A 23,190-nucleotide genomic window follows, 5' to 3' on the forward strand; every position below is an offset into this window, starting at 1 on the left:
TAGTTTTTACTAATGTCAAGGACGTTGTATTAATATAGACAGATTCTGGACTTCTGGTGATTAAAAAGAATGTATTAGAGTTTTGGGCCCAATTGTCCATTCTGAGCAAAATGATGTGGACCCTCCTTAAATGAGATGCAATTAATGTTAAATGTGTTTTGCCAGATTGGGATTACTTTTTAAAATAACATTTTAAGCAGCCCATGGTAATACTTCTTCTCTGAAACCTTCTTTTATTTTCTAAAATTTTGATTTGGAAAAAATGTATTTCTTTGAATTGAGTGCTTCTGAAACATGCATCAGAATTAATTTGCCTTAACAAGCTTTGTGTCATCTGAACCACAGTGACTGGCGTTAAGCATGTTTTTAACCTGTGGCAAATACGAGATAGAATGTGTTAGCTCATACCTTAATGAGGGAGTTGAAGCAGGTGCATTTTATCTTATATTTGTAATAACCCAAGAATGCACAGATAGTTTATTGTAGCTTGGTAAACACATGGTATTAAACTCCTGCATTAGTGCCCTAAGTCTTTCATAAAACAACAATTTGGATGAGGCACTGGCCAATCTTGTTCATTAGGTATGTGATTTTTAAGTGTTTAGGAGCTCCTGACTCATCTGTCCACCTCTGCTTGCTTGTTTGCTGATGCTTTTACTCCAGGACTGAAGGGGGAAAAATTGACTTTCTGAGAAGTGCAGCAAAAGGCAAGCCACCGTAGACTGGTACAGGGAAACTTTTGAAGTTCTTTAGGAGCAGAGTACTCATGGTTAATGACTTATGTCCAGCTGATCATGCTTGTCTTGTAGAAATGCAGATTCCTACAACACATAGCAGTTACCACAGGGATGGTTTTACTTTGGTTGAAGGACTTTTTTATTCCAACTCAAGTCCCATCCCTCAACGTGCTTTAGAGCACTTCATAAAGGTATCTACCTTGTGTGTGTGTTTCTTGTCTCCTTCCACATTCAACTTAGTGTTGCTTTGATATTCTCTTAAAAAGCAAACAAGACCATTACTACGTTTCTGTTTATCATGACCCCTCATTCTTCAGGCATGAGAGTTTTTGCTCTGAGAGATCTCTTTATTTTACCGCCATAAACTTACACAAGACTTGTTGAACCAACTGACAGGCTGAATAGCAGTTGTTGCTCCCATTCTTCGGTGGTACTTGACCTTTCTTCAGGTGGACATATCACTTGATTTTAATTCTTCCTGTGCCCTGCTCCAGCTACTCTCTTTGCTCTGTTGCTGTCTCTTTCTCTTGCTTCCTGCTGCTGCTTCCAGCGAGCTCCCAGTTGCTTCCTGTTCCCTCCTCCTTGGCTAAGCGGCGCTGGTGCTGAGCTTTCCTCAGATCTTTGTCCCTTCCTCTTGACACACAGCGTTGGGATTGCAACCGTCCAGCCCGCCCTTAAAGGAGCAGCTTCCACAAAACTGCTGCCTGCGTATCAGTCGATAAGGAGAAGAACTGTTGCTTTATCTATACCCTTGAAGTGTTTTTCACGGATGGCCGAGGCACAGCAAACAAAGTGTTTTATTTAGGACTGCCCTGTAAAGATGAGTGAGTGAGTGGGCTGTAGATGTTGCTGCTTATGCATCAGTGGTAGAAATTTGAGTTACTACAATAATTCCTAATTGCTTGAGGATGCAGTGAAAGATGACTACTCCTTTTAGCAGGAAAAGGAGTCCAATAAGTGTCCTACTATCTCCAGAGTCTTTGAGAAAGGGTATAGCAGTCGAGCTTGTTATGACAGGATGATGACCAGTTGAGGTTAGAAATCATCCTCAAATACTCTTTACCATCATACAAGTGTTTTTTTCGTGCTTTAATACTAGTAATTTTGGTAGCTGGCAGATAGCTTCTTGAAAACCTCGCCCTCTTTTTGCCCCTCCCTCCTCATGATTCATCTGGTATTCTTTGATATAGCCAGCTGTAAGGGCAACGTGTGAACAACTGGCGTTTCACCTATTATGCGTAGCGATAGCTTTGTATCCACATGCATGACCCTCCTAAACTTTTCTGTGAACTGGCAAGTGCATCTGTTAAGAGTGCCTGTACTGAGCTAAAACCCTAACGGAGCAGGATTTGGGGGAAGATTTCACTGTATCACAAATAGGTGACGAGAGAGATGTGCCCAAGGTGAGAAGACCAAAGGCCATTGAATGGGATGTGGAAATCAACGTACATTTAGGGAGGAGTGGAAGAACACGGTAGGTCATCTCTGTACCGTGAAGGAGACAGGTTCCCTTTGGACAGTTTCTATAGGGGATGCTCTTACGTACATACCTGCTGTTGCTCATTAAGTCAGTCTAATTGTAGAACCAAACATCAAATGTTTATGTTGCATAATCTTAAATCGGCAAGGAGTAGTATCAGACTTGCAGTGCTTTCCATTAATCTTTCTTTCTCTTGTTCTAACAGTCACTATCAGCACGTTGTATTCCACATTTATTTTATAACAGCATGCATTGAACATATAATGATCATATTTTTGCTTTTGGTATTTTCTGAATGCTGTTTACCTATGACTTTTATGGGTCTTCTGATACTTTATAAAACTTTCAGTTAACAAATGTTTCTATACTAGCAGATTGAGTAGTTAGGAACTTTCTTAACAGTATTTCAGCAACGAGTACCTATGTGTAAGTAATATTAAACACAAGATTATAAAGCTAATGTGGTAGTAGAGGAAAATGGATTTTTTTGCCTTTCTCTAGATAGGAAGGTGTGGTTTGGAATATTGACAAACATTTTTGTAATCATGTAAATTACAAGCTTATAAGACTACAGGATTTAAAACTGTTCTTTAAGTGAAGGGCTAATCAGTATAAGGAAAAAAAAAAAAGGTAGGATGGATTACGAAGACCCCTTTTTCTCTTTCTGCTCCTGGAAGCATTAAGGCCATAAAATTAGTTTTGTTCTGGTGATGCTGTGTCTATTTACTAACAAACTGCTTGAAGGATTTTGTATCTCTTTCAGGGCAAAAGGAAGGCTTGCATTCTTTTCTTTATTGACAGTTTTTATTTGTACAGCTCTTGGAAGGAATGTAGAATCAAGATGTGGGTTTCCTTATTGGAAAAGAAGCTTACCAAGAGCAGTAAAACTATTATAGAAGAAAAATACTTCTTAAGCTTGAGTATTTTTTAATATGTAAACGTTTTGGTGTTGCTGCTCAGAATAGGATAAGAAAGTGAAACTAGAGAAGTCCCAGCCTACGTCGTAGACTAAATTCACTCTGATGTGTGCCACAGAATTCATTCATGCTGGCTAAATCTCAATGCCATGCTGGAGAAGAATAAGCTGTGTGCTATATTTTGCATATCCAGGTTTTATTCTAAAGGAAGCTGCGATATGCTCCGGTAACTTGTCTAACAGGAGCGATCATGGGATCAGTGCAGAAGGACAAGCTAGAGCTTTTCTTTCTATGCACTGTGGACTCTGCCAAAGAGACAAAACTTGTTTCACAATTAAAGTTTAATGAATTGTAAGGCAAGTTACTTACTTCTTGCTAAATATTAAACTATTCCATTGGTTTACTGTAGTGCCATAAAACAGACGAGGAGAAACCTATGTATATCTTTTTTTAAAAGTGATGGTTGTTTACATTACCAAGTTGGTTGACTACACACATCTAAGCATTGCAGGATGTTAAATCTAATTCTTAATACTCTATTCTGAAAAAGCTTGCTTTGGTAAAGAAAGGTAAGTACAATTTACCTTTCTTTTACTGAATAAGAAACAAGAGCATACTACATCAATCTTTAGGTTCTTTAATGTTTAATCTTCCGGGGGTCTGTTCTGAAACACTGACCTTTTCTATTGTTCCAACTTAATGCAGATAGTTTTTTTTTTTTCCAAACAGATGCATATGACTAATCCAACCGTGATCTCAGTGTAAAAATCCTTAGTTCTAGAAGTGTTTTTGCCTAGTGAAACAGTAACTCATATAAGCTTATAAATACTAGGACTTTGTATTATGCGTAACTCAAACTGAGGCTATCTGGTCTTTCCAACCCAATGACTAAGTTACCTCTGAATGCTCTCCGTGTTGCTGAGAGTCACCATATGCACGTATATACCGTATATAACACAGAGTCAAAAGGCAGTGGAACTCTAGGAGATGGAGGCGATGCTGGCTTCACAGGAGTTCCTCCGTTGCTGTGCAGTAGGTGCTTGGTAAGGCATGTAGCTGAGTCCCAGGGTAACCTGGTGATGGCAACTTCATCAGCCCGTGCCAGCTCCCTTCTTCCCACAGCCAGGGGTTTGGATTACCCAGCAGCATCCCACCAGAATAACTCTGCTGCTGGTCACCTGATGTAGCCATGGCACAGGAGCTGCATTTGATCTGCTTGTGAGCCACATGCAGCTCACGAACCACAGGTTGGTTACCCTGACTTAAGCATTAGCTCACCTAACAAAAATCTGTATTTTGTAGTTCTAATTCAGTTGCTGTTGTTTACATGGGCTGCACTGCATGTTTTTCAGTAGTGTATTGATCTCTAGTGTTGAATTGCATGACTGTTCTAGCGTGTAATCTGTATGTCTCTTGTTTTAATCTTTTTCTTTTCTTTTCTTCTTTTTATTCAGACAGGGGATTTGGCTTCTGTGCAATTAGCAGGAACCCCAAATAGATGGGAGGTCTTGTCTGCAGCTCCTGCCACTATAAAGGATGAAGCTGGTAATATAGTACAGATTCCAGGTGCTGCCACAGTAACTTCAAGTGGGCAGTATGTCCTTCCTATTCAGAGTTTGCAAAATCAACAAATCTTTTCTGTTGCACCAGGATCAGATTCGTCGAATGGTACAGTGTCTAACGTACAATACCAAGTAATACCCCAGATCCAGACAGCGGATGGTCAGCAAGTTCAACTTGGCTTTGCAGCCTCTTCTGATAATAGCAGTATAAATCAAGAAACCGGTCAAATTCAGATCATTCCTGGCTCTAATCAAACCATCATTGCCTCTGGAACACCTTCAACTAATATTCAGAATATCTTATCACAGTCTGGTCAAGTCCAGGTTCAGGGAGTTGCAATTGGTGGTTCGTCTTTTCCTGGCCAAGCACAAGTAGTTGCTAACGTCCCTCTTGGACTGCCAGGAAATATTACTTTTGTACCCATCAATAGTGTTGATCTAGATTCTCTGGGACTCGGCAGTGGTTCTCAAACCATGACAGCAGGCATTAATGCAGATGGGCACTTGATAAATACTGGACAGGCCATGGATAGTTCAGATACTTCTGAAAGGACTGGTGAGCAAGTTTCTCCCGAAATTACAGAAACTGCCACTGATAACGACTTGTTTGTGCCAACATCATCTTCATCACAATTGCCCGTTACCATAGACAGTTCAAGTATATTGGAACAAAATGCAAACAACTTGACCACAACCAGTGGTCAGGTTCACAGTTCTGATCTTCAGGGAAATTACATTCAGACATCAGTCTCTGATGATACACAGGCTCAGAATATTCAGGTCTCCACAGCACAGCCAATTGTACAACACATACAGCTTCAAGAGTCTCAGCAGCCAACCAGTCAAGCCCAGATTGTACAAGGTATTGCGCAACAGACAATCCACGGTGTGCAAGCAAGTCAAAGCATATCTCAACAGGCTCTTCAGAACCTTCAACTGCAGCTGAACCCCGGAACTTTTTTAATTCAGGCACAAACAGTGACCCCTTCTGGGCAGATAACCTGGCAGACATTTCAAGTGCAAGGAGTTCAGAATTTGCAGAACTTGCAAATTCAGAATGCACCTGGTCAACAAATAACTCTAACCCCTGTGCAGACTCTCACTCTTGGTCAAGTTGCAGCAGGTGGGGCATTGACGTCAACTCCAGTTAGTCTAAGCACTGCTCAATTGCCAAATCTACAGACAGTTACAGTAAACTCTATAGATTCTGCTGGTATTCAGCTGCATCAAGGAGAAAATGCTGGCAGTCCTGCAGGTATTTACTTTACTCTTTTTGCATAAAATTGTTTTTTATTATTATTGTATGCACTTGGTTTGAATAATGATAATCATAACATTATTGTTTTTGCTGCAGAAGCCTTCAAAATACAGCGGGTTAAAGTAATGACAGATTTTACTTGAAAGTACTATTGTATAAGAAACAACTGTAATGGTAGAACATGGTCCTACCCCGCTTGTGTTACTGTAAACTCCTGTAACTCTCAGCTGGTCATATTAGTTGATTGCACTTCTAATACAATGTTTGTCAGTACTTACAAGTCTTACAGAAACCTGACAAGCAACTACGCTTCCAATAAAGCAGTGTCATTAGCGTTACCCGTAACGAATAGATGATTTTTTCATGGAAAATCCAAATATATGTTTACCATTATCTTTCTTGAAAATCTGTGGATCCTCTGAGGTGCTGTTATTGACCCGATGGTTTTTTTAAATTAATTTCCTGTTGATATAATGTCAGTGTTACTAGGATGTACAACACCCATGTAAGCAGAAGTGAAACAAGCATCTGAATATCAAAATGGAGGCTGTACTTAACAACACATATGAGTTTCCAGTAGTACGTATTTGCATTACGTTTCAGAATGTACAGTTTTGAATGATGAGCATCACAGCATGTTTTATCTTTGTAAGCAGATAAGAAATGTGATTTTCTTAAAATAGGAATTTCTTAATGTGAGGAAAATACAAACGCATGTTTATTTTTGGTAAATTTAATACAGTACATTCCCAATTTCAGGGCTTAGCTACTTAAAAAAAAAAAGAATAGGAGAGGTTCAAGAATAAGAGAGCCTCAAGGTGTTTTGTTGTACCAGAAGCCATTTAATCTAATCATTTTGGCGTTGTGCTCAGGCTAGTTATGAGGGGCAGAGTGGGTAGTAGAGATAATTTTGGAGGGAAGTGCTGCACAAAGTAGCTTGGGAATTGCTATTTTACTATAATCACGTGATCCAAGGCTCCGCTTCATTAAGATACTGAAGCATACATGTATAATGTAAAGCATAAATGTTTTGTATTGTATGCCTATTTGAACACGTGAGCAGAAAGCAATATTAAGTAAAAATGCCTAGAGGAGCTGCTGAGTTAAGGCCTACTGATTATAATACTTGCATAGTTGCTGCTGTTGATATATTGTATGTCATAAGCTTACTTTTCCTTTGTGATCTAAAATTTGAATTTAAAATAATAAGTGGGATGTTTTTCTAGTTCTTTTTGTTTTGGAAATTACTTCTATATTATAGATTTACTAAGGGGAAGTTACCCAGACCTAGATAAACCTGTTTCTCATTGGCTCGTCAGCAACAACAGCAAATAAATGAGTGTGCTGCCAACAGCATTTGCTCTGCTGGGTAATCTTTGTTCTTAAATTTTCTATTTCCAGTGAAAACAGAAAGTCTTGGTTTGTCTCTGTCACACCTTGTTACGTATGAGGGCAGTGGGTCTAGACATCAATAACAAAAAGCCTGTGATTTGTCTGGTGGTGTCTTTCCAACCCTTGGAAAAAGAGCTCCATGGCTAACTTGAAGTACAAGAAAGATGAGAACTTCTTTATTTCTGAGGTTTATATGGGTAGAAACATGTAGATGATGGTTATTGCTTACGGATTAACATAGCATAAATTTGAGAGTAAAGATAAAGAAAAGCAGGGAAGAACCAGAACAAAAGGCATGTGAAAAAGAAGTTGAGCCAGCTGTGTATATGTTAGTTTGTCCATTGACACTCTTTGAGAGTGTTTTAATGCCAGCTCATAATCAACTGCAAGGGAATTCCATCAAGCATTCCTGAACTGTTCTTCTGTAAGGAATTCACACGTGAGTCGAAGTGAATAAATGGGATATATGAAATGTGAATAAACAGGCGGATTCAGCCAAGGAAGAGCAGAAACTATTGCCTGAAGTGACTAGCTATAAACACCTGGTTATATTAAAGACAGGGCAGAGATTTACAGTGACATTTTTCCTACTTGTCTAGGAGTGATATATGGACTGGAAGGCATTAAAACTGCCATCCCCTAAATTTGGGGAGAATTTAATTGGTCCCTCCTTTATATTACAGGAAACTGACTTTTCCAAAGTAACGATCAATCTAGCGTTCAAACGGAATTATCTTGACTGACCTTCGCTACCTTTTCCATATGAATCTCTCATTTTGTCTGTATCGAGGTTGTCTAAGACAATCTTGTTGAGTGATTTTCATCTTTTTTTTATAACACCCCACGGTATGGTATGGCACCCTTTCTTCGTTTTGAAGAATAAATGCACAAGTAGAAACAGATAGTGAAATGTTCATTTTTTTTTCAGTGGAGAGTATATTGCTCTTCTGACCTGCAAATGAGGAAAAAGTTTAATTTTAAGTTGAAAGAGGAAGGTGTGTGGAAGGGACAGCAGAATGAGAAGTTAAAGCTAAAGGGTGAGAGGTTACTTTATTCCTCTTTTCTACAAGCTACCAATGAGCTTTGAAGCAAGATAAGGTGTTCCCTGTATGTTCTCCCTCACCTCAGTGAAGTGCACATTAAAATGCAAACAAACAAACAAAAACTTCCATAACAGATACTGCTAGGCTGTATTTTGTGTTTTCATTTAGCAAAACTTTTCTACTTTGAGGCTAAAATAAAACACTTTCCTAGTTTTGGATCAGAGGTGGTTGGTAATTATTTGAAATTCAAATAATACAGGTTGCTCTGTTAGCTGTGTAGCTGGGAAAACCGAAGGTTTGGTTTTAGCTTTTGGCAGCTACAGTCTGTAGTGCAAGAGGTGTTGCTTTCCAGGTAATCAGTGGAGAACATCCTCACTATTCTCATGAGCGTGTGAGAAGAAAAAATGTCTTTACCTACATCCTACATTTTACTTAATGGAAAGTCATCACATATCTCATACAAAGCTAATAGTTCTGTCCTGTAAATGTACAATTTTCTTTGAAAAACGTCCAGTAATTATGCTTCTGCCAAAATGGTGGTTTTACAGGGTGTACATATGTGGAGACTTTCATTGCACTAAATTTGTTTTGGAAAAGTCTTAGATGAGTTTGTTTTATCTTTGGCTGTTTATCAGAGCGCATATTCCATCTTTTTGTGCTTAGTGTTGTCATGAGGTAGAGCAGGGAAGGGTGTTGGTTTGTCATATCTGAAACCTTCTTTAGCATTGCTTTTCAGAACAAATAGGTGGTATCAAATGCTATCAGTGTGTTACCAGTGGCAAAGAGAGAACAACTTTTCACAGGTGTTCTAGCATCAGTCCTTTGGTCTTGAGAGGAAGCTAAGCCTGAGAAAACTCTTCAGTAGTCTACTCCTTTTATAGGCACTTGGTAATAAAATACTGCATTTTCTGTAACAAAAAGAGGCATTAGGCACACTGTTCACATTACTCTTTAGCAACGTACCTGTTCAAAGAAGGTATTTGTTTCTTCGTTGGTTTCTTCTTAAAAAGTTTAATATGGAGTAACTTTCCTTTTGGAGTACGGCAACATATAGTAATAGTGTCTAAGTTAAGTTATTAATATACTGAATCATGCATTTGGACTGGTTATTACCTGAAAAAAGATAACTTTACCAGGTCTGATCTAGGTTACTTCACTTTTTGTAAAGCTGGAATGAATGTTTTTTAATAATCCTTTTGACTTTTCCAGTAGCATCTGAAGAAACTAGCGAGTGACCTGAGAAGAAGTAGCATTGGCTTGAGAAGGGACTTTGCTGCTTATCAACCCAGGCACACTCAGCTGGAAGATTAATTTATTTAAAAATAAAACCCCACAGTTTTCCATTTGGTCTATAGTTGAAATAAAGTCAAAGGGGTCCCTTTCAAGAGTTGACTTCAAGTGCTGCAGCAAAACTGAGGTCTTAATTTCTGCATCTTTCTTCCCAGCTCCTCCATTGCAGGAGTATGTACAGCTATTTAGGGACTCATCTGCCTGCTGCCACTGAAGCTTACAGTCGTGCCTGTTGATCAGCTTACACCAGTTGATAGAGAGTGGGAGTGGTTGGCTATTTGTGGTGGGGACTTCATTCCATTCCTGACAGAACCTGAAGTCACTATCGTGCTGAAATAATTGAGCTATGCTAAATTTGGCCAAAAAAATGGCAATTTTCTAGGTAAATAGTTGCCTAAGTAATGATTTCTTGCTCATCTGCTGATGTCTTGTGAGGCTGATGTCTGACATCCATTAGGTAAAACAGTCTAACCCCCTTCCCCCCCACCCAAGATAATTAAAAATGGAATATTTACGTTTTATTTGCTGGAGTGGTTGTTTCAGTGTTCTAATGCTTCTGGTGAAGTACTGCAGAATGCTACTTAAAGCATAGCTTTCTTCTGGCATCTAGAACTTTATAAAAGGTTTTCGCTAGTTTTTAGTGTTACACAACTTTTTTCTTTTCAAGACTTTTTCTTGGCTTTTTTCTTTTCAAGTTCCAGTTCAAAATTTTATTAATTTTACTTTCGGTTTTGCAGTTTTTCCTTCTAAGGCATCCTTTCTTCCAACCTTTTGCAAGAAGGGCATGGTGTTCATATGAAATTAAATCTGATAATTAAAAAAGAAAAGTTTTATGAAATCAAGTAAGCTGAAGCTATGATGTTAAATAAATATTTTCATCTGACATCTGTTTTGGGTTATCCCATTTAAATTTGAGGCGTTTAGCTTACATGTTGTAAAATCAATGTAGTTTAAAATGGTACTTCCACTGTTCTATTTTTGATACGAAAAACTTGAATTGGAAACTGACAGATTTAAGTTAGTGCACGAATTAGAGCTATTTGTGTAGCAATCTTATGTAAACAGTTTGCTTTCAGCATGCAAGAATTACATTCCCTATTTTCTCATCATTTTCAAAGGAAATTAATAAATTGTGGAAGAATTAGATGATCATACTCGTTTCACAATCTTGCTTATAACAGCATATAGCAAATTAACTCACTTCAAGTGTAAGAAAGTTTGTATAACTTTAATTAGTCTTTTTTAATGCAGTATCTACTGCTGTGGTATAGAATTGCATTTTTTCTTTGAATTCTGGAAAAGATTGAATCTTAACGTGCATCCTCCATGTCTGTGGTTGATGTGCTTCTCTGCTCTCTGTATCCCAAAACAGCTCACAGCCTAATGCACTTTCGTACAGCCCACGGTGGTGAGGTGCATATATATTGCCCTTAAGTGAATATTTTGTCATGTACGTTGAGTGTCTGGTGATGCAAATTTAAGGAGGTCAGTCTGAGTTACTTTAGGCTCAGCCATCCTCAGGATGTTCATAAAATAATAGTTATCCGATTCAGGTACTCGTTCCTTGCTTGTTTTTCAAAGATCCTTCTTACATGAAGCAAGAGGAAAACTCCCTTATACCCGTAGGGATGGATGCATGGGACGTGTCTGTGAAGTTAGAGGCAAGGGATTTTATTTTCAGTAATGTTTTAACTTAAAAAGAAGGCTGGCAACCCATTTTCTGTTTTTGTGCAATCTCACGACTGTAAGTCCCGTGCTTCTGGTTCTGTATGGTTTTGTTGCCTTTTGACCTTCTTCACAGGATTGCATACTTTGGTTCTGATCTCTCAAGCTAACTCGTTAGTGCATCTGAAATTTCTAGCAAGGACACTGCCAGTCTTTTCATAATGCCAGGAGTGCTCACCAAGTTCCTAGTCGTGATTGCCCGCTTGAAGATAAGGTTCTTGATGCATCTGTGTTCAGGCGATAGGTTGTGGATGGGCTGTACACAGGGGAATACTGCTTGGATGAGATGCATTGTCTCAAGAGGCTGTTAAGGGTGAAAGGAGGAAGAAATTTGTATCATGAGTGGCATGTCCTCTTCATTTTTTGGTCATACAGAAGAGAGAGTTTTCAATCTGCATTTAAATGTCATTGCCATTTTTAACCCACGTGTTCCATGTACATTTTGTACCTAATTTTTCTTATTCAAAACGTTTACTGTATCCTAATAAGGCACTTGCTGTGCAGAAGTCTCAAGTATTTATGTCAAGAATGGTGTCACCATAGATTTTAAACAAACGAACACCAAAAAACAACTTACTTTTTGATCTCATAGTTCCCATAATCCCATCTTGAGTGGCATTAATTCTTTCCCTACTTCCTGAGTCTTTGTTTATTCTTTTTCAATATTACCACAGTGCTAGCTTTTTTCTAAGCCTGGTGGAGCATTCACATGGTCCAAGGCTTACAGTATTAAAACTGCAGAAAGCTCTTCAGCCTTCTTTTAAAACCACTGAATGAAAATCATCCTAATCTGTTGATTAGGATCGTTTGATCTGTTACTGAATATTTATTTTAGTAGCTTTTTTTTTTTTTTTTTTACATTTTCCTGATTTATTGTCAGTGGAAAGCATTTCATTCTCATCTAGTGATAGAACTATTATTTGGCTTTAAAGCCAAATACATAACAGAAATTCTTACTGTACAGTTCTGCCTTTCTGAATTGCTGATGACAGTTTGGTCATTTAATCCTAGTAGCATTCTAGTACTCTTATGTAGGAATATTTGACCCAGAATTCTGTGTCCTACTGCTTTCCTTACCTATTTGTGCAGTTCCTGGCTTCTGTACTGAGTATGGTGAACTCTTCTTCCCCCTTTGTAGCAATCCCCTCTTAAATTTTTAACAATGGGAAATAGGGGAAAAAAATAGGGGCATGCTATAGCAGATATTACCCTTCAAAAGAACCCGAAATCTTGAGAATCTGTAGACAGTGTATCTTCTTTGAAGAACTGAAATTGCTGTAGGGTAAGTAAGTGTTGTTTGATGCATAATTTGTGCTGCGATAGCACTGGTATAAGTATTTTCATGATTGAAATTTTTAAAGAATTGGTGTAGAATAATGCATGGGATCACTTGGAAATACAGTATGTGGCATTTCTTGCAAGAGATCTATAGCTCTGTTTTTAATCATTTTGCTGGTGCTGCTTCAATATTCAGTACTGTGAGGTCCTGCTCTTAGACTTGTATACAATTTGTACACAAGCTGTTTTCCTTAGAAGCTTAAAGTGTGATTTTTGCTCTCTTGAAACTAGATGACAGTCTTTTCTCTGAGCTGAGCTGAGCTAGTATTGCAAGATGACATTCCGCAGTGTGTTTTCTATTCCCCTTCTAATTTATGACATAGCAAGAATACTTAAATTCAAACATAAGTTTTGAGGGGCAAATCAAAATAGAAATAATTCACCTAGTTGAATTTCCTGTCTGAATGACTTGGACAGCTGTCCAATTAGGTAGGCTTTAATTTAGATAGGAATTAGGCTAGAAGAAGGTTAGTTTGGATGGGAATGAACAAAGGCAGTATCTAAGAAATCTTTATTAAAGCTTCCTCACATTCACAGATAAAAGCAGGATAAGTCAAGACACTGAGGGAATGAATGGTGGGTGTGAAAGCCAAATGAGCAAGAAGATGGAAAGGAGATGGGAATTCACATCTGTTTTCTTTTCTTGAGAAGAGGGGTGGGAAAGGAAGTATCTATTTGGAAAAATAAATGAATAGGCATGACTGATTACAAGACATTGAAACTGTAGACAGACAATTTGCGATGCTGTGAGGAAATTGGTGTGAAGGTGTATGCAATGCTGATACAAATCTGTTTTCAGTTGAACAACCATATTCCTGCTTCTCAGATCAGGAACTTGTAAATCTTAGTTGAGTTAAATGGCAGGGTGGTTTTCAGCATCTAGGAAAAGAAGCTAAACTGGAAGCCCACGGTTTGGAGTCAGTTACAGGTAATTCCAAGAGTACTTTGATGTGACAGTCTGCAGAGGCAGTTAGATCCAAAAATTATGGTGGTGGTAGTGAAGTATGCAAATGAAGAGGTTTTGCACTGCATCTTCATGCCATCTTCTTTTATATCTGTTTTTATAACTGTTGGGTAAACCAATAACTTTTCTCAGAGATGGAAAAAAAATAGCATTGAAGTTCCACTTGAAACAGACCAAAATAGAATGTGAAGTTTTTCTTCTTTGTTTTGATTCAGTTTAACTGCTGCATTCATCCGACACCTGATTAAGTGAGTAAGTGACCTGGCTGTATCGGTGGGCAGCGGTAATTCTTTCCACACTAGATTGTAGCTGAAATATATTCAAGAATAGTTCAGCTGCATTTTTACCTGCATAGTTTCATCCTATCAGTTAATCTTCTCTGAAGCACTGAAGATGAATCTTCTAGTTATTACTTTTATTCACCAAATACACTTAAACTTGTTCTATGTTGAAGCCAGCTCTAGTTTTTCTGTGATTATGGAATAGTCGCTTTGGAACAATTATGCACCAGGACCCCAGTTTGCATCCTTTAGAGGAAAGCAAATGCTAAACCAGATCTAGCTCATTAGATACCAAGAAGAATTCATTTGAAATAGTATCTTTGAATTTCCCTTTCATACTTAGGACTAGGTCTTGAACACGTAATGAAGAAGTAAGGACATAAAGAAACTTGGAAGCACGGAAATAAAATAGTAATAAAGCAAATGTGACCTTCATTTTGCCCGTGTTTAATTGGTAGAAAATGAAAGTTGCCTCAAATTTATCAGTGCTTGTCATGACATTAGGGGTTACGTTTAAAAAAAAAAAAAAAAAGGGTTTTAGTCCCAATTTTTTGCAGAGCATGTGTGAAACCTAGTATTCTGTCAGTTAAGACTGAATTAGAATGGAACACATCCAGAGGAACACCAAGGGAGAAATACGGTGTCGTTGCTATCTATATGAATTTGCATAATCTGCAGTTGCATTTCATTTGAGAAGACTCTTAACTTTTGCTCTTCTCCATGCTTTCTCCCTTCTACCCCTTCATTTCGTTCCAATGTCTAAATTATACCCCCTTCTCCTCCCCAAAATAGTGATGGGATTTACCCTTATCTCTTGCAATAATGTAGAATCTGCTCAGAGAACAGCAGCCTCATTGCTTCTAAGGATCTTATTAAGGCTGTCTGATTCACTATGGGATTTGATGAGATCCACTCTCACCTAGACTACACCTTGAAATGGGAATTGGGAATAGATTGATACTGATGGAAACAAAGTGGGTTATGAAGCGATTGTGAAGTCTGTGTACCTCCTCAGTTCTTGACCAGCTCTGTCTGCAGTTGTCCACTGTCCAGACACACACCTCAGGAGCAGAGCAGTTCCACGTTGCATATATAATGGAGAAGAACTGACAGGCTTTGGGATGTTCAAAGTTTATTCCGAGCTTGACCATACCAACTGTGCACTAGGTTTGGAGCATCTAGTGTTTTGATCATCTTTTTATCTAGAATATTGGTGCGCATGTTCAGATACCCAAAAAACTAGAAAAGTTGTTACAAGTGAGGCCCGGAGCTACAAGGAGAATGCACAGGCAATTGTCTTCTTTGTGACTGGTTATTGCAGATATGATTTGCCCATATAATGTGGGTATGTGGAAATGGAAATTGTGTTACGTGGAATGTTTGACTTCAGTAGTAGTGTTGGATTTGGTAGCACAGTTCCATCCCTGATGTGATCCTTTCTACTTTACTGGGCCATGTTGGTATCTCTTTATAAGTATGTGTATGTAGTGTTAGCTGGATTCACTTACTGACTTTTGTATCTAATGTTAGTAAGATGATAATGAAATTGCCTTCTTAAAACAATGTTTTATTTTATTAGCATTACTTCATCTCGTTTTAGATGAAAACCTTGTGGCACACTTGATCAGTCAAAGAATTTTAACCGTGGTGTCTACCACAGCCAGCCCTAAAGAACCGCTTGGAGATTTTTTTGTGATTTTTTTGTGGCACATCCATACAAGGCTGATTGGTCTGTGCTGGCAACCTTACCACTTTGCTGTGTGTGAATTCCTATTGAGTGCCCAGTTGCATAAGAGTCAATGAGGCTTTTGCCTTTTTCTAAAGATGCTGTAAGTGAATATATTGATATGCTTAATAGTATATCTTTCTTTTTCTTCTGATAGTTGGAGGCCTGAAAAAATATGATGTTTCTGAGGTACATATAGGCAGTTTTTTTTTTTTTCTGTTCATTTACTAGCAAAATTTGTACCTTTCATGTGAAAGACACGTTGCTGCCTGAAATTTTGAGCTTCTTACTGTAGCAGTAAATCTCAGTTAGTGTGCAGGCGACTTAGGACAGTGCAAAAGCTTACTGCCGTACTTCTGCTGATGTTACCATATGCATAGAATCAGCAAAAGTAAGCGTGCTAGCTTTTGGATTCCCATAGCTCAGACTGGCTTTTTTTTTTTTTCCAATCTAGTTTCTAGCATTGACTTTTGCAGCTAAAACGGTTAATAATCTAGACTTCCTTGGTTCTGACCTGTAATGCTATCCCAAAAGGAGTGATTTCCTCAAGTTGAAATAACTCTCAAGTCACGTCAGCAATGTAGTTTACAGGACAATCCCACAAGTGGTTATACAGATGCAGCCAAAAGGAAGGGAAACTATGGTGTTTGGAAAGAGTGCACTGACACCTTATTAGCACCAAGAAATTTTTAGTTTAGCTGCATTCTTTGTCTCTAAACGCATGCTGGACATCATTTGGAAGGTAGACCAGGTAATTATTACTCTTTACAGGTTTTACCATTAATTTATTTCTTGATCTTCACTGTGAGCAGTTGCCAATTATGATCTGGGCCAGTACAGTTTTTCATATGTTTTGCTATGCAATTTGTTTAGCTTTGTCTTCATTATAGAGGTGGTAGATGATGCACTGACCCCCCAAAAGAATTTAGAATTGCCATAGTGCTCACTTAAGGTTTTAGTGTTTGAGCAGAGGTTGTGTTGAGGATGAAAACCTACATGTTAAGAGAGTCAATTATGCAGAGAAATCAGTTGCTAAATGCATCCAGGAGGAGACAGTTTTCAGTTTGAAGCTTCAAGGAAAGAAAGGAAGAAAAAAAAAAAAAAAAACTTTTGATGGCTTGTTCACTAGTTTGGGCTAGTGGCTAATCATTTTCACTGAAAAAAATCCAAACTAGAGTGCTGAATCTAAGAGGGAGCTTTCTAAAATGCCATACAGAAACTTTTTTATAAATACTGATTTAGAGACTTTCAGCTCATGGGGAATCCAGTAGTGTCTGGAGGGAAAAAATGTTCTTGTTAAAATGTAAATTTGAAATAATTGTCTCACAGTGTACTGTGATACTGTAGTTGGTTCTTGGATTAAACCAAATGAATGCTGTGTAGCTTTGTGTGGCTGCCCAGAAAGAGCACTCAAAGCAACAGTTGATAGATGCTCATTACCTGCTGGTGGTATTGTGTGTAATATGCAGCACTTATTCTTTGAGTTTGGTCTAACTGCTTATTTCCATGTTACTGTTTTAAAAGCTGCGTGATGTTTATGTTCAGCTTATGACGACAGTGATGGTAGAAAATAGAGCTTTTACATGAGGGTAGTCCTCTACCTTTTAGTTGGATGTAGTACTTCCAACAAATGCTTAGCATTGAATGTTCAATAGGGACACTACGTTTTGCCTAATAGGTTTCGGGTTTGGACTTTGCTTTTCTACCTGTGCTTTAGGTGAGATGAAAGAGTGGTAGAAGATTCAATTTTTTTCCTAAAACGTGTACTATTTAAGGGGCATTTAGATGCTTCTTTGGAAGGGGAGGTAGAGTACACATACTTGTGAACGTGTGTCCTGTGAGTTGAGACTTGAGACGTTTTTTCTGCTTTCATGAAACTGCAAAGACCTATTTTGACTGCCAGCTCAAAATAACCTTAAAGTAGTTTGGGTTTTGTTTACTTCTTTCTAATACTGAACATTCTTCCCTGAATTTTTTCTTCTCTATAAATAGTTTAAGGGAAAAAAAAAAGACATAAATTTGAGATGAGAAGGGGAAGAGGGAACAAAGGAGTTGTTTTTTTTTTTTTATTGGATTTCTTAGTCTTTCTTAGGTTGAAACCTTTTATTTATTTTATTATTTCATTTGTTACTGTGCATACTGAAAAAATCCTGAAGATCATCTAGAAAGGATGTTTCTACTATGTGTCACATTAATTGAGAAACCCTCTGGGAATATAAATGGATACTCAGGATCATTTGAAACATGCGTTTACGTTTTTTTTTTCCAACCTCTTGTTCCTCATTTTTTCCTATCTTTCAAGCAGCCAAAATCTTGCAGGTGACAGCATTCACTACCAAGAATGGTTCAAACTTGAAGTTTAATACTTTGTTACAGCATGTCTTCAACTTTGAATTGTATAGTAAGATAAACTTTTTAAATACCATAGGGGTTATAAGGGCACAGAAGCAATGTCAGTATGCACTAAAGTATGTTGACTTTTGACAGACATAGTGCTCTCAACAGAAAAAAAGATTTGATCATAATGGTTTCCTTCTCTGTATTTAATGGGCTACTTATGGATCTCTGTTTGTTCTTTTCCTCAGATATTAGGATTAAAGAAGAGGAACCTGATCCAGAAGAGTGGCAGCTCAGTGGTGATTCTACACTGAATACCAATGATCTAACACATTTGAGAGTACAGGTGGTAGATGAGGAAGGGGACCAACCACATCAAGAAGGAAAAAGACTGCGACGAGTTGCTTGTACATGTCCCAACTGCAAAGAAGGTGGTGGAAGGTATGTAACTTTCAGTGTCATATAATGCATGTAATAATGAAAACACATAATGACTGAGGAAAAAAAGGAGCCTTAGTTAATAACAGTTGGCTATAAAAAGAGAAAACTATGGGCTTATGCAAAAGAGCTTATGCGCTAAAGGACAGCCACCTTTATTTCTGGGCTTGCAGATGGAAGGGGAAATTATTCCATCCTCTCTGAGTTACTCCATTAAGATTAATTGGAAAAATCTGGAGTTAGATGCCACCTAGTACAAGTGAGGGGAGTAGAACATTGCTCTAAATAATATGAAAATGAAATATTTTGGAATATGTGCATCTGTGATTGGCTTCCTATCATATGTCAAGGACTTGATTAAATGCTGTGTTCCTGCATTTCCTCACTGATTGAGCATTTTTTTTCTGTTTGATTGCTTTGGAGTGTTATAAAAATACAGTTATCCTGGTTTTCTTTTTTGCTAGGTTCCTAAGAAAAACAAGGTTTGTATAATAACCCTAAATATAAAATTTTTAATTGGCTGATTGTTTTAGTCAAATTTAGTATAGATATGGCAAACGCAAAGATATTAAGTTTCTATTCATATAGAACTTCAGGGCTGCATACGAAGATTTTATTCTATTCTAAAACACTTCTATAATTGTGATATTTGAAAGGATATAAGAGGGGTAATGGGGATAATAGACTAAATATTTTCACTTGTAAAAGGCAGCCTAACTTTGTGTTGATACAACTATGCAAAGACTTTTTTCTAGTACACTGAAATTTGCCCATTTTGATAATACTTCATTCTCTAAAGTGGAAGTCTTATTTTTGTGGGAACTATAATGTAAATTACTGAGTTCTGTTTCAAGAACCTGTCAGTGTTCCACGGCTTTAAGAGTTGTAAACAAGTACTGGCTAAATACATGTATTGTCTAGTCTTTTGAGCTTTTTTTGCTCCAAGTTCCAGATGCCTTCTTTGCAAGCACAAGGAGATAATATTTTAGTCCGCCTAGCCAAATAAAAGTTTTTTTTTTTTTTTTTTTTAAGACAAAAACACTTTCGTATGTTTTCATCACAAATGAAGCTATTGATAATATCTGTTATAGTCATATAGCATCTTTGTAAGTCAGCTTTTTCTTAAATTCCTACATGTAGTCCACTGAAAACCTGGCTTGGTGAGCCTTGGCTTTGCCATAAAGATTTGCCCAAAGGACAGCCTGGATTGAGATTTGCTTCGGTCTAGGAGAAAACTCTGATAATGTTACAGGCAATGACTATACTCTTATAAAGTTTCTCTTCTTTGTGCTCTACTCCAGCCTGCAGTGGCTTTAACTTAAAGACATTTTTACTCTAAACTTGACTCTTACTCCGAAGTGAAGTTGCTATAACACCAAATTGTAAGGTTGAAGCCCAAGAGAGAGAGTCTTATTGAGAGATGGTTTTGAGAAAGTGTGGAGAAGGGTGTACATTGTCTGAAACTCTGATTGGAATTGGGGAAGGAGTTGTGGTCAGAGATAGGGCAGAGGTGAGATGGGGGTGAATCTGAACTCCACAGTTAAGGGAAGGACTGGGATACATCAAACATACAAAGTAAGGAGAAAAGTAGGACAGGAAGTCAGGACGTGAGAATTAGGACTGGAATAGAAACAGGCTAGCGAAGGAGACAATGGTAGGAATGGTAGTGAAACTGAAAAAGAGTGAAAGTGCCTACAGTTGCTAGAGCAATGTTTCCACCAGAATGTAAAATTCCTTCAGAGTCTAGCAAAAAGCAATAAACCCACCAGAGGAATGTTTTCCTTCTCACTCTGATACACATGGATAATGTTCTGTAGCTGTTCCATTTGCTCATTTATGTCTAGTGCTGTAATGCAGAGTTTTATTTTGTCTTTCAGCTCTGCTGATGACTTTGAGTTTCAGTCAATAGGACATCTGCTTCCATAAATTTCTTCAGATAGCAATCAGAATTTTTTAAATTTTAAGGTTGCAAAACTGAAAAATTGGAAGTTGGCAAGTGCCAAAGTTAAGATATCCTTTGTGACATTAATTGCGCATATGCATTGTGATTTTGTTTCTAAAAAATAGAAACCAAATTCTAATTTGGTCATTCTAATTTATTTATAATCATTTTAAATTTATAAATTTAATTTATGAATGTATTTATAAATTTATTCCATATATATATATATATATATATATTTTATAAATTTGTATAATTGTTCTAAATTTATATTTATTCTAAATTATTTTAATTTTGCATTAAAAAAATAATCATACAACCCCAGTACTATTCAGTGAATGGGATGGGTGATGCTCAGGGTGAGTCAGGACAATATAATGGTTGGCACCTGCTTTGCTTACTGCAGAAATTGGAAGGCATATAGGGACTGAAGTAGGGGATTGCAGTAACAGGTCTCTGAAGTTTTGGAGGTGTTTGTACTATCCACCCCACTTTTTTCACTACAGAAGTACTGAGTTCATTGCTGTAAAGAGTCAATTGAGCTCAACTGTGAATATCTACAGTATTTAAAAAATAATAATTATAAAAAAATATATTAAAAAATCAAGCTTCTGCTACATTGAGATTGATTCCTCAAGTTGATGGTTGTTTGACAATTTTAATCATTTTCTGCATCAAGTTTGGATGTATGAAATGATTGTATTAGTTCAAGCTTACTACACAAGTATGTTGCACAATGATAAACTCTTTTTTTCTGGAAAGCTTAGATGTTGTGAGTGCTCTTAATGAGGAAAAAAACATGGGAAATGAATAATTCTATTAAGATAGTATTTAAATAATACGTAACTAGTAAGATTAGGAAAACACATTAAATCAATATGAGAAAGCTGAATGGTAGTTCACTCAATGAATGCTGTCCCTCCTGTGCACTGAATGAGGTAGGTAAATACAGTGTATATGGCTTCACATATGCAGACTTCATCATAATTTCATCTTTTATGTAGTCTTAATTTTGGCATTTTTTTGTATTTTCTTTTTTGAGGGGGCAAAGGAGAGCTGAGGGTTGGTTTTGTTTTTTGTTTGGTTTTTGACTCTCAATGCAGAATTAGAACACATTGCAGTCTTCAAAGAATTTATATTTTTACCAGTTCTGTGAAGTAGGGAGAAAGTAGTAGATGTGTAAATTGAAAGCCTTATAGCCTCAAGCTTACATGGTAAATGGTGAATAAAAGAGAAGAGAGATACGTGCCTCAGAGGATGACTCTGATCCCAACTGGATAGTATTAAGGTTACTGTTAGGGTGTCAGAAGTTAGGGGGAAGTTTCACTGTCCTTTCAATTATATCTACAATTACATTGGGATGTAACTACTACCCTCTGGATCTACAGAGGAACAGTGTTTCTGAGTACCACTTCAGATACTTAACCCTAAAGTGCACATTCTTAAAATAACTAAAAAGCCTTTGTTTTACCCCTGAAATAATTAACTTTTTCCTGGAAATACTGCTGGATTGAAAGTCTTGCTTCTTTGTAGATGAAGGTATCTTCGGTTGAAACCATTGCACTCTGTATGGCTACTGAGAAATGTGGCTTCCTGTGTTTATAAAGCTCAAATGTGCTATGAAAATACTTAATGTATTAATTGATTTGAAGACTCCAGTTGAGGTGTGAGTCATATCCTTTTACTCAGTGGCAATGGTTATTGGCCAGTGCAGCAAGAAAGGCCTCTTACCGTGACGTGTTAGGGCGCAGTGCCAGTCTGTCACAGCTGCAAAGCGTCCAGACAGAATTTGGCTCATATCCAGTCACTTTAGAGCACGCATGAAGCAAACGTGCACATGCCTGTATGAAGCTGTGTACAGTAAATACACTCAGTTACTCATTCACAGTAGTCTTGCAGATCTCATTCTATGAGTTCCTAACTTTCTCTTCTCTTTGGACTGCGGAGTCCACTGAGGAATTCCCTCAGTGATCAGGTGACGTGCTCAGGATTATGTACACTACCTCTGAAGCACAATAACGTGACCGTGAATTGAACCATGATTTCCTTCAGTCTAGACTAAAGGTGTAGTTAAGCAACTCCAAATGATTGACTAAGGAATCTTAGTTATTTTAACAAAATTGGATGTGATTTCATGTGATTTGTGTCACACTTGTGTACTGTGTCATGCAAAGTTCCAAAATATTTGGACTGGTTATTACGGGAGAGGGAAGATTATAGTATATTTGGAGTATATGAGGATGAAATACCAAATTAAAAAAAAATCTGTATACAGAAATGTATACAGATTTTAAAATGCAGACACATATTTTGTTATAAGCATAGATTGAGCACTTTGTAGGGTTACATGGAGTAGGACAAGCAATTAAAGATACAGGATAGCAGAATATTATGGGGAATTCCATCAGTTACCAAGACTATATAATGGGGAAGAGACATGGGTGTTCCTTTGTCTGTATTGCCAAGAAAGCTGTCGCCACAATTGTTGGATGCCTTGAGCCACCAAACAAGAAGACCTGAAGGACTCCTTCCCCTCTAGATGGTGAAGGGCCTAGAGGGGAAGATGTATGAGGAGCGGCCGAGGTCACTGGGCCTGTTCAGCCTGGAAAAGAGGAGGCTGAGAGGAGACCTCATCGTGGCCTACAGCTTCCTCATGAGGGGGAGTGGAGGGGCAGGCGCCGGTCTCTTCTCTTTAGTGGCCAGCAACAGGACTTGAGGGAATGGTGTCAAGCTGAGGCAGGGGAGGTTCAGGCTGGATAT

General features: G+C 37.8%; 1 protein-coding gene across 3 annotated transcripts in view; it reads left to right on the plus strand.

The window, feature by feature from the left end:
* The window catches only part of SP3 (Sp3 transcription factor), a 36,918-nt gene that overhangs the window by 7,639 nt on the left and 6,089 nt on the right, over nt 1–23,190 (plus strand). Inside the window, exons 4-6 of one of the 3 annotated variants that reach the window (XM_040562038.1) lie at nt 4,589–4,700; nt 4,785–5,951; nt 18,299–18,491. In XM_040562038.1, the coding sequence (XP_040417972.1) occupies nt 4,589–4,700; nt 4,785–5,951; nt 18,299–18,491 (1,472 nt within the window). Of the gene's footprint in view, nt 1–4,588; nt 5,952–18,298; nt 18,492–23,190 lie in introns of all 3 variants that reach the window. The other 2 variants (XM_040562039.1, XM_040562036.1) reach the window with 2 other exon arrangements.

This window comes from Cygnus olor, chromosome 6 (genome assembly GCF_009769625.2).
Source record: "Cygnus olor isolate bCygOlo1 chromosome 6, bCygOlo1.pri.v2, whole genome shotgun sequence".
NCBI classification, from domain to species: Eukaryota; Metazoa; Chordata; class Aves; order Anseriformes; family Anatidae; genus Cygnus; species Cygnus olor.